This window comes from Xiphophorus hellerii, chromosome 14 (assembly GCF_003331165.1).
Source record: "Xiphophorus hellerii strain 12219 chromosome 14, Xiphophorus_hellerii-4.1, whole genome shotgun sequence".
NCBI classification, from domain to species: Eukaryota; Metazoa; Chordata; class Actinopteri; order Cyprinodontiformes; family Poeciliidae; genus Xiphophorus; species Xiphophorus hellerii.
In genome coordinates, this window is record NC_045685.1 from 13574326 (window position 1) to 13586750 (window position 12425).

The 12425-nt window shown below is 39.8% G+C and overlaps 1 protein-coding gene across 1 annotated transcript in view; it reads left to right on the plus strand.

The window, feature by feature from the left end:
* Positions 1-12425, plus strand: part of hdlbpb (high density lipoprotein binding protein b) — a 27101-nt gene continuing 14676 nt past the window's right edge. The window contains exons 1-8 of the mRNA XM_032582034.1: positions 1-121; positions 3920-3999; positions 4998-5099; positions 6065-6216; positions 6291-6506; positions 8809-9015; positions 10918-11133; positions 12014-12220. Coding sequence (XP_032437925.1) covers positions 5024-5099; positions 6065-6216; positions 6291-6506; positions 8809-9015; positions 10918-11133; positions 12014-12220 — 1074 coding nt within the window. The 5' untranslated portion in view covers positions 1-121; positions 3920-3999; positions 4998-5023. The remainder of the gene's footprint in view (positions 122-3919; positions 4000-4997; positions 5100-6064; positions 6217-6290; positions 6507-8808; positions 9016-10917; positions 11134-12013; positions 12221-12425) is intronic.

Below are 12425 nucleotides of genomic sequence, written 5' to 3' on the forward strand. Positions count from 1 at the left end.
ACTTAGCGACCGCAGTGCCCGCTCGTATCGCTCCGCAAGGAGAGGAAGTGCTCGTAGACCAATCACATCTGTGTTTACACCGTCACCTGTCAAACACCTCTGCTACATTTCTCTCTGAAAGGTAGGATTTCCCTGCTTATTTTTTTAGCCACATTTAAAAAAAAAACAAAACTAAACTGTAAGCGATATAAATAAGGTCTCAGTGTAGCTTTACGTGACTAATAAACCGGCCCGTTTATTCAGGAGAAGGATGTGGGGATAGTGAGGTTGCGCCCCCAGAGCTAGCTAGCTGGAGCTGGTTATCTCTCCGCGCGAGGCTTGTTTTTTTTAGCCGATTATCGGAAAGCCCTTGTACCTAATCATCTCTCGCCAAGGCCGGCTCAGTGTGGTGCGTGTTAGCATAGCGGACCGAACGGTTTGATATTATAAATCCTCTGTCTGGGGTTTCCCGTGTTAGCAAAGGTTGTCTTAGCCGAGTGGCTAACAAGGACCAACATGCAGATGCAGCGTCGAGGTGCGTCTCGCTGCTCAGTCAGGATTAATGGTTCTTATTCATCTGGAGGAAACTGATAGCACGCTGCCACTGACTGTCACTGCCGAGCTAATGATAGCTGGGCTATGTTTGTCCCTTTACTTTGTTTTTCGGTCTTTATACCCCCAGCAAGTCATTAACCACAACCAATGAGGTTCTTCGTAATGTTCCACACAGACACTAGTAGAGGTCGAGCAATCGGGTTATTTTAATGCCCAGTACCGATCTATAGAAATCTACAGCCGAGGGTCGATTTATTAAGCTTGATTATTTTTTTGTCTTTCACCCACGTGCATTACAGGCTAATAGAAACACACATTACAATGTAATAGCGTTTTAAAATATAGTAATCTATTTGTTTTTAGCAATTTGGTACTATAATCCCTCATGCTTGTGCTATAGATTATCAAAGACAAGTAATAAATACATTTCCAACCATAAAGGCATCCTTATTTTCTTCTTGAAACTATAATTTTCTAAAGAAAAGATAAAGTTGATGGTAAACTCACGATGATTATTTTAAATGACCACATGCATATGTTGGCTCCTCAGGTAAAATGTAAAAATCTATAACATAAATAACCTTTAATTACAGGTGCATAATCTCACACAGTCTGTAGTGTTACGTTGCAGCATGAAGGTTTTGAGTTCAGATCCCCGCCGGGGTCTTTCTGCATGAATTCTGCGTGTTCTCCCTGTGCATGCATGGGTTGTTTCTGGGTACTACTGGACTAGTCTTAAGGGTTTCATCCAGCTGCATCTCAGAGTTCATATAAAACACTGCAGGTACAGCAAAATATGAAAAGATAGTCATATCCATGTTGCTTTAAAATCAGTTTGAATACTTGAATTATTGTGTTTTATCATCTTCCTGACAGTATTTCCTGCTGCCTTCATTAATCCTACTTAGACTGCGCTGATCAAATTAATTTGGTTTTGGGATGGACTTTCTGTCCTGAAGCTCCTTCCTGGTGCTGTTTGCTGCCAGTCAGATGGGTCTCATTTAGTCAGCCTGTCAGATGAGACACAGTTCAGCATCTATCATGCAGAGTAGACACATGGAGAAACTTTATCTCTGCAGAGGAAGTTACCCAGGCCTGCTGGTTGGGTCAGAGTGAAGCAGAGTCAGTGCCTTGTTGTTTGCATCCCTCTGTGGGATTAGCCTTAATGCTTCATGCTTTTTTTTTTTTTTTAAATATAGACATAAAAGTCAATATTTTATTGATTCCTGACTACTTTTCAGAGTCAGCCTTTGCAGCAGGTTTTGTTTGTGCCAGTTCTGGAAACTTTTCAACATTACTGTCTCAGTTTAAAACACAAATCTATATTTAAAACTTTGGGCAGCCACATATTTTATACTTTTTTGGTCTATTTATTGTTTCTTTTAGAAGCTGCATATTAACTGTCTGTTCATGCAACTAGCTGAGATACAGCTGTAATGGGAGACAACTATATACAATTCAAAAGAGTGTGGGAGATAGTAATTATATGAGTGGAAGGCGGAAAGAGGAAGTAGTTATGTCTCGACTTAGAATTGGACATTCTGGACTTAATAGTTCGCTCTTTAAAATAGGAAAGCATGAGAATGGGGCTTGTAATTATTGCAATCAGGTGGAAACAGTGGAGCATGTCTTGTTAGAATGTGATAAATACTCAGAGGAACGCCAGATTTTAAAGTCGTTACTAAGTAGAAAGAATATAGGACTATCTATGATTAGTCTATTAGATAATAAATCAAGTTATGTTAGAAATCTCTTATTTAGGTTCTTAAATAACACTGGGTTAATGAGTCGTATTTAGGATATGAACAAGTATTTGTGTGTATGCCAGTGCATGCTCATGCATTAATTCAGGTATTAATGAGTGTGTTAGGATGCGAATTTGCACATCCTACACATCATTGAGGTGGATTTAATTCCCTCTGAGATCTCTGATGACCACACTCCAGTCTGGTAGGTGGCGGTAAATGCACCTTAAGTTGGATGCCAGCCGCCAATAAAAAACAAAAGAAGAAGAAGAGATACAGCTGCACTGGAAAAGCTGGAGATTTTCAATGCCTTGCAGAAGTAATTATTAAAAGTAATCATTAAACTGTTCCACCTTAATCATCTTTCAGCTCTATGCACTGATAATCTTTTGGAAAACATCCAGAGGCTGAAATTTCTATCAGTTCTTTTTTGCATTTATCAGCAAGTTTCTGCTCAAAAAAGTATCTTCAGCAAGATGCTGCCACCGCCATGTTTCATAGAGGAATTGGTGTGTTTTCCTACTCACATTTAGTTTTTTAACTAGTAAGATCAGAGCATCTTCGTCCATGTTTGCTGTTTCTCCTGCATGACTTCAGTCCAACATTAAACTACTTCTTATGGCTTTCCTTTGACAGCCTCTGATTTGTGAACTGATATTCAGTGTGTCAACAGATTCTCATACCTGAGCTGTGGATCTCTGCAGCTCCTCCAGAGTCACCATGGGCCTCTTGGCTGCTTCTCCGATTAATGCTCTGCTTGCAAAGCCTCAGTTTGGGCAGACGGCCATGTCTTTGTGGGTTTGCTGAAATGTGCAAATTCACAACAAATGTTGCCTCAAGACACTTTACAAAAAAGTTGTTTCAATTCGATCATACATAATCAAGTAAAATTACATTCTATCCATAGATTAGGTATAGGTGGATTTTATTTAGGGTAATCAGAGTAACGGAGGCTTAATGGTGAGGAAGGAAGAAAAGAAGATTTCACTTCCAAAATTTCCTGAAGCATAATAGGAAATGGGGTCTTTTATAATAAACTTGGATAAATTATCTAAAATATTGTCCATTCTTGGTGTAAAATGTGTGTGTGTTTTTAAATAATTGCTAAGGTTCTTTTTTTACAGCAAACATACTTGTGTCATGGCACATTGATTGACAGTAAATAAGAAGTATCTAAATTATTTGTTAATCAGTTTCTCTTCCTCATCACAACCATGCCTTATGTCATGTTGATTTATCACATAAAGTCCCAATAAAACACACACAGGTTTGTGGTTGCAGTGTGAACAAAAGTGGAAAAGTGAAACACAAGGTTCTGCATATGTAGAGGTCTGGAGGGTCATGCAGAAAAACCTGTAGTTGCAGTGCAGTATTTTGCAGCATCTCCCTCCCCTGAAATTTTCTAGGCTTGTGTTAGTTTAAATCACGCAGGGAGGAGGAGGAAGAAAAAGAGGAAGGGGGAGTGTCAGAGTGGTTCTGAAGCGAGCAATGCAGGAAGGAGGAGAATGAATCATATCCAGGCATTGTAAGGTGCAGTGCAGTGTGGCCATTTACAACAGCAGCCCGGCATTCATGGTGAAGCTCCATCTGATATACGGTGTTCACTTTCAGCCTCTTTGTTTTCCTCCCCGTTCGCCCAGGAGCTGAAACACACACTCACACTGAAGCGCCTTCGGTAGCCGCTAACTGGACGGACTCTCTGGCAATTGACCTTTTGCAGGTAAGCCCATGTTAGCTTGGCCGTTTCAACTAGTACTGACACAGCAGCAGCTTTGCATGCACATTTCTTAAAATGCATCTTTTACGTTAGGCTATGTGTTTTCCTATAGCAGTGTAAACATTCCAGGTTGTATTTTTTTCCAGAAAATAATAATATTTCAGAGGAATGCGTTCAGCTGGAACATTTATCCAATGTTTTTGAAGTAATGCAGAGCCACTTTTGGGCTTCTCTTCAGTGACACAGTGAAATATTTACGTTTTTTCAATATAAGGACACATCTTGTAGTGTATGGTAAAAACTTTAGTGGGAAAAAAGCATCCAGCTCAGCTTTTTTTAATTTAGAGAACAGAAAAGCTGTATTAAATGTTTACTTTGACTTTGCAGATTTAAATGATTCTTAGAAGGGATTTCTTCTTACTTTGGACTACCCATTTAAAAATAAACAGTATCCTGGTGATACCCATTAATATTTTTCAATGCATTTGGTTGTCTTGGCTGGACAACCAATAAATATGCATTACTATCGCTAGATCACTAGACTCTAAGCACGCACACACACACGCACCCCCATGCACGCACACACACCGGTCTGTCACATGCAGCCGGTCCAACCCTCCAAAGATCTGCAGATCTAAACTCCTTCAGGAAAACATGAGCGCAGGTAGTGATCATGCATCACAAGAATGTCAGCAGCGCTTGTTTTTAGCCACTGATGCACTCTTTTGACTCGTGATAACCCGGTCCCCGAGGCAGCAGGGGAGTGTGTTTGTCGGAGGCTTGAAGAAGTGCTAATTGGAGAATCTCAGGTGGAGATGCAGCCACAGGGGCAGTAGTGGGGCGGGGTGGAGAGGAGGGGGCTCTTCTGAGGTTTAGGTAGAGCGAGGACAGAATGAGTTAAGAGACAATTCTTTGAATTTCATCTTCTTTTTTTTTTTTTTTGCCGATTGCTGTGAGTTTTTCATTCATACCCATTGGGCGGTGCTTTGTGTTTGTTTCAGTGGAAAAGTGGAATAAGTCTTGGACCATGAGCTCAGTGGCTGTGTTGACCCCGGAGAGCTTCGCCGAGCATCGCAGCGGTCTCAAAGATCAGGAGATTACAGGTAACCTCTGCTAATTTTGACTCAGGGTTTGTTACGGTGCTTGAAATCCTTGAAAATGCTTGAATTTCAATTGGATGTTGAAATTCAAAGCGTTTGCTGGGATCAAACACTTTTAAGCATGCAAAGAGCTTGATTTCTGTATAAAGTTCTTGAAAGCGCTTGATATTCAAGCTGCACAGTTTTGTAATTAAGTGCAATCTAACGTTTGATTAACAGCCTAAATTTGAAAAACTTCATTTACTGTTGAAACCAGATATTTTTCATACATGTAATAAAAAGAAAGACCTTTTTTTCTTGTTGTCTGAAGTTAAAATAAACTTTTCTTGCTTTAGGTCAGTTAAAATTAACAAAATCATTTATAGCTGCTAAATGCCGGAAAACATAGAAAAAACATTTTTTTAGAGATTTTTGTGGTATTTACTTTAAGATGATTTTTTGGGATTTGCAGTGACTATATATTATTCCTAATGACTCAAAACCTTATTGCTGTGTGTAATTGAAATAAAAGTAGTCTTATATTGTGTTAAACATATGTTGAAGTTATTTAAATTCCTGGATTTGCTTGTTAAATTAGTGTTTTGTTCTCAGATCAATCAGATGTTTGGAGTGAGTGTGTGACAGACATTTTGAAACATAAAGTTTTGTTATATTTTAGTTAACTTGTCCCTTCTGTAGAATGTACAATACTATCACAAAAAATAGTAATACAATCATAAATTATACTATTTAGTAGTTAACTAAAAGACAGTTTGTTTTGTTTTATTTAAAATTACAAAAAAATATATAAAAATATATAAAATGACATTAAAAGTGCTTGAATTTTACTGTGGGAAAAGTGTACAAACTCTTAGTATCTTCTAGTGGAGATTTCCCCTCTAATCTCCTGCTTAGTGTTTTATATTGTACTTTTTTTCCCCCTTTGTGTCTCTTTGCTGAATGTTTTCATGTTGGCCTCACCGGGCCAGGTTGCGTCCCGGAGGATGAGGCCTACATTCCCACCTATCTGGAGGCCTTCCCTCCGCTGCCGGAGAAAGGCGCTCCGGGGGAAAAGACGGGGGAGCCGGCTTTGCCATGGGGGAGCAAGATCCGCCCTATCAAGGCCTCAGTTATCACCCAGGTGAGGATATCACTGAGGTACACACATACATATTCAGATGAATCGCTGCTGTAATGAAACCTGCTTGTGTTCAGGTGTTTCATGTCCCCCTGGAGGAGCGGCGCTACAAGGACAACAGCCAGTTTGGGGAAGGAGAGGAGGCCAAGGTGTGCCTGGACATCATGCAGCGGACTGGAGCACACATTGAGCTGTCCCTGGCTAAGGACCAGGGCCTGTCCATCATGGTTACTGGCAAACTGGATTCGGTTATGAAGGCTCGCAAGGAAATCGTAGCCCGCCTGCAGACGCAGGTAAACGCATCTGTGTTGGTTTTCTTCATGACTTTAACTGTGGAGAAGCAAAATAAAAGCTAAATCCTTTTAGGTGTTCTAAGTAACTGTGTGTTGGGGCTCCTCTTAAGTATCTGTGTAATAAACAGGATGTCCACACATCCTTAAAAAGCCTTAAAACGTCTTAAATTTGTTACAAAAATCTAAGTTGGCCTACAAGTCTTAAATGTTATCCTGGTAGAACTATTTAATCTTGTATAGTCTATGTAGTCAGGCAAAAGTTTATCACATGCAAACGCTTTCATCACGCTCTGTGACTTAAGGCGGTTGAAGCTGCCACTAACTAGCTGCTAGAAAAGTCTTGCTAGCTAGCCAGCTAGCTTTTTTAAGTCTGTCATCGGTGAGTGTAAATAATCTCCAGTTTGCTTCTGCCTCAGTTCTGTTGCCAACCTGTACGATGCTCAACGCTGCTCTAACATGGGGTAACTTGGTGAGAAAACATACTAATAGCTTTTCTAAAACTCATTTTCTAAAGATATTTCTGACCGTGACATAATTCAGCTTGTTAGAAACTTGGCTGCAGATAAATTTATTTATTACGTGAAGAGAAAGCCAACAGAAAAAGATGGTCTCCTGCTTCATGAACATTAGAGCTTTGAACGTCATACAAAGTAACGACGAGTGTTTCAGCTGCTCTCTGTGGACCTCATGCTCTGCACAGCGGACAGAGCAGGTCACATGCTGTTGTTTACCATCAACCTGACACAAAAGGTACAAAACCCTGAATCATTAAGAGGATGTTAGACACAGCTTTGTAAGCCGTGCACATTAAAATGAGCATTAATTTCTTTTAGAAAATTCACAAAGCGTGTGGGGACTGTTTGCCAGGGGTGCATCTGACTAAATCAGAGGTAAAACTAACAACAGGTACTGGGAGTTGATTCCTAAGCTGTTACCTGAGATCGGATCAGTACATTTGTAGTAGGAGGTGTGAGGAAAAACTGAGGTCTTCTTTCAATATGGCTTCAGATGGTGACAAAACTTTGTCTGCTGGATGAAAAAGAGGACTGCAAGTGCTAGTAAGATTTTTAAAACAGTGTTTTGCAAGGTGTAAGTCACAACTATTGCTAAAAACAGCTTCTACCACATTGTTTATTCTCTCAGTTCCATTATTGGTTGTTTTGTTGAAGTTGATATTATAGTTGAGCTGTGGGTTGAGAAGAGAAGGAAGACATTAGAAGACGAGGCAACAAATGTTTGTGTTCTGTTTTATCATGCGCCGCTTTATTCCCCCACATCAAATCAGTCGACTGCCTTTAACATTTTTTCTAAACGGTCCCTTTTGACACTATGAGCAGCTGCACCTTTAAAGGTCTCAGCATGTCCCTGGTGTTCACCAGACTGTAAATGATTAATTGAACAGTGTAAGGCGAAACACAACAGATAGACGTGACACCTGTTTATGCCTTTATTTGAACACAAAAAACTTTTTTTAAAGCTTTTTTGTTTTGGTTTAAACATCTTCAGATTGGAGTTTTTCAGCTTTTAAATGTCCTGAACGCAGCAAAAGTAGAGAAACAAAGGGGGAATATAAGCAAAGTGGAATACCTCTATAAATGTCAAAGGAGGTAGATTTCTTTTGTATTTGTTGTCTTTATTAATATCTTGTCTGGTACTTATTTAAAACAGATTAACATTTGAATATTTAGTGTTAGATGTCTTCAGCCATGTCTACTTTCTGCTATTGTGATGCAGTCTTTACCGTTCCATCGATATGATACCTTCTGATGCGATTTAAACATTTAAACTCAGATTTCCTTGAACTCTTGTTACGGCAATCCAGCCACAGTGATGCAAAAACAAGATTTCAGATGCTACTGATGAATTTCACAGAACTTAAGCCTTGACAGGATCTCAGTCTTGCGATGCTCAGAGTTAGTAAGATGAGTTTAAACAGAGATGGGAAGAACCAAAATTCCTGTCTCTGCAGGTCGTCTAAGGACAAAAAGTGGAGTTGAAAATTGACCGTCAGCTCCCAGGCGGCTGTTTCAAGGCTTCAGCAGCAAACATGCTGATTTCCACTTCAGCTGCTGCATTGAAGTTAATCTTTTTAGCTGAGCTGTGGTTATTGAGACAACAAGGAAAGGAAACATTTTGTCCTCTTCGCACACTTGTTTTCTCACATGTTCACTGATCTTTATTTTAAACTATATCCAAACTCTGACTCATTGTCAAGTATAACATTTTCCTCCTACCTTGTTACCTGCTGTTTTTTTGACCCTGCTAATGTATCTCCCTTCTCCTGCTGTTGCTGCTGCTGCAGGCGTCGGCTACGGTCGCCATTCCCAAGGAGCATCACCGCTTTGTCATCGGTAAGAACGGTGAGAAGCTGCAGGAGCTGGAGCTGAAGACCGCCACCAAGATCGCTATTCCACGACCCGACGACCCCAGCGCCAACATCCGCATCACCGGCACCAAGGAGGGCATCGAGAAGGCTCGCCACGAGATCCTCCTGATCTCAGCAGAGCAGGTCAGGCAGAGGGATGGTTGGATTCATAAAACCAGTTCTGGGTTATGTTTGACTGGCAAACGTTAAAGGTTTCAATGCAAACCAGCTTCTTTTTGCACCGGTGTGTTGGTAAAATGAAGTTAAGCAATTTCTGCAGCTGCATTCTGCATCTAGGTCTGGAAAAATATGAATAAACATAATGAATAATGTAAAGATGTGAATAAAAACTCCAGTCAACTCTGCGAGGATTCTTGAAATTTGATTTTTTAAATAATTTCATAAAAATTAAATCCAAGAAACTTCACTCAGAAAAGCTTAAAGTTTCTGTAAAATACCGTCCATCTCTAGGAACTCATCCACCAAGATCACAACTACCTAATATTTCTTTGTGTTTGGCGTGACAGGAATCTTTTGATCTTTTAATTCTAATTTTGCTATGTTTCTAAAAGGTCCAACCAAGGACTGGGTTTGCAAATTAGCCTGTGGCTAGAAAACCTTTGTACAAAACAATGGTTACTTTGTTTTTACCATGTAACAGTGTTTACTCTGCTGTTCTTGATGAAACAAACTTGAATTGAATTGAATTTCAGGTTCAGCCAGATCCTGAAAACTATTTTCAGTTCCTTTTATGTCTATGAAATAAATCATAGCTAAGCACAAATCACTACTTTCCCAATCCTTGATCGCTCCGCAGCTTAGAGAAATACAAGCTGTTGCTATAGCAACAATATTTTTGAGTAAAAAAAAATTGAGTTAATGTGTAGCATGCAGCTGAATGATTTACAGATCTAAGTAATCTGGTATGAGATCCAAATTATTTTTTCAGTTTTATCCCCCAAATATTACAACATCATCGCATTTATAGTCCCCCTTCTGAAGACGTATAATAGGTTTTAAGAATAATTAATCTGGGTGTGCTGTGGTGGCGCAGGGGTTAAGCACAACCCACATAAGGAGGCCTTAGTCCTCGACGTGGCTGTTGCAGGTTCGATTCCCGCCCTGGCAACCTTTGCCGCATGTCTTCCCCCTTCTCTCTTTCCTGTCAATTAACTATCAAATAAAGGCCACTAGAGCCAATAAAACCTTTTTTAAAAAAAAGAATAATTAATCTTTTAGGGCAGGAGGGATTTTTTTGTGTTTTGTTTTGTTTTTCTTTTACTTCCCCTACCATTTTCCTCACTACATTGTGGAAATGCAGACTTGAATCCTGGTCCAGTCATGTTTGTCACATTTCTGCTGTTTTAAACCTTTTAATTTTTTTATAATTGCTCTGACTGTAAATACAGGCAGGAGTAGATGGATAGTAGTTTTCTTGTTGCCATTTCATGCCTTTCTTCATGCCATGTTCTCTTGTCTTTCCTATTTTACACATATTTACATGCCAGGAAACAGGAAGTCATGGATTAGTAGATAGAAGTCCCCAGACACTCTCAGCAACTAAAAACTAAAGCATAAAATATAAAAGTACAGTTACATTTATTTCATAAAACTTGATTAAATCATTTATTTCAAGTTGAGGAAAATGTTCTTTTTTGCTTTGATTTTGCTTTGATTTGTTAAAAAGTCAAATGCAACTATAAATAGATGGTTTGCATCTATTTTTAGAGTGACTGACAAAGAAACAGAAAGCTCTGGGAGTTTTACTTTATTGCAGGCATTAGAAAATTGGTAGAAATAGAAAGAAATATAAAGAATAGACAAATAATTGCTTTCTGTTAATTTGAAACCAGAACTGACGTGGAAAGCTGAAATTTGTGCATTTGCAGCTGTGATTATTATTATTAAGGTTTATAAAATACTATGGGTTAGTATTTTAATTCAGCCATGACTTGGTGAGAAAATGCTTGACTCTTGCTCCCGTCTCGTGTTTCAGTGTACATAATTTCTTTTTCCGTGTTGTCTTTGTTCTCCCCTGCTCTGCAGGATAAGCGTGCGGTGGAGCGCCTTTCCCTGGAGAAAGCCTTCCACCCCTTCATCGCCGGCGCCCACAACAGGCTGGTGCAGGAACTGAGCCAGGAGACCGGCGCCCGCATCAGCATCCCGCCGCCGAGCCTGCCGAAGGACGAGATCGTCATCACCGGAGAGAAGGAGGCGGTCGCTCTGGCCGTCAATCGCATCCGAGCCATCTACGAAGACAAGGTGATGGAGAAACTACAAGCCGTCTGTTTTACAGCCCTTCGTCCTCCTGTGATAAACATGTTACTCATTTTCTACGCTGGTTTTGCCACACCTCCCCGATGGAGAAGTGGCTAGATTAGAAGAAGTGCGTTAGATGAGCGGTCCAACATGGAGAGGAAGGGTTTGTACATGTGCTGTAGATGAGTCCTTTTGATAAGTGGGACGGAGCAGATGTAGAGAGAAAATTTTATCTCAGCGCAGAACAAGAGGATGAGAATGCTGAAACCATTTAGGGGACAAATATGAGAGGTGAAAACAAACGCTGAAGTCTTTCAGCTCCTGTTCTCCTCCACTTCTATTCCTCGTTCCTTTCTAAGGCTGAAACGATTAATCGAGATGAATCAATTTTTGAAATAATCATCAACTAATTTAGTAATCAATTAATTACTAAATGGAGTATGCAGACTCAAGAAAAGACCATTTGCAGAAAGAACAACACAGTTAGACCAGATATTAAACCAAAACTTTACAAAAAATAAATACATTTATCATTTAAGATTAAAAGAACATTTGTCTCTAGACAGGTTTTACCCAGAACTCCTCAAGTGGCAGCCGGCTCAAATTCTGTACAACAAATCTCCAAGCAAATCCTTTGTTATTGCATTTTAGGCAATAAAATGCTTATTTCCTTATTTTTTAAAAATGATTATTTGCTTATTTGTATCTTTTAATGTATAAGGGCTTAGATAAAAAAAAATCTTCAGAATTTCCCAATGTTTAAAAATGGTTAATTGCCAGAATAATTGACAGAATAATCGATTACTAATATAATCCTCAGTTGAAACCCTATTCCTTTCCATTCAGCTCGTCGGTTCTAATCTTGTCGTTTTCTGACCCGCAGAAGAGGAAGACCACGACGATCTCGGTGGAGGTGAAGAAGTCCCAGCACAAATACATCATCGGCCCAAAGGGCAACACTCTGCAGGAGATCCTGGAGGCCACCGGGGTGTCGGTGGAGATGCCTCCGCTGGACTCCGCCTCAGAGACCATCATCCTCAGAGGGGAGCCGGACAAACTGGGACCAGCTCTCACACAGGTCTACGCCAAGGTCAGAATCTTTTTGGACCAATTTCCAACACCAATTATAACCAGGCATAATTTTTCTTGTTGAACTATAATATACGACATATCAAAAAGCATTCAAGATTTGTTTCTGTAGCCTTTCTACCATAGGCGATGATTAATTGTTTATATTAAAATCAGAGGCGACGTCACACTGGGTGTGTAAGATAAAAATCCCTTTAAAAAGGTTT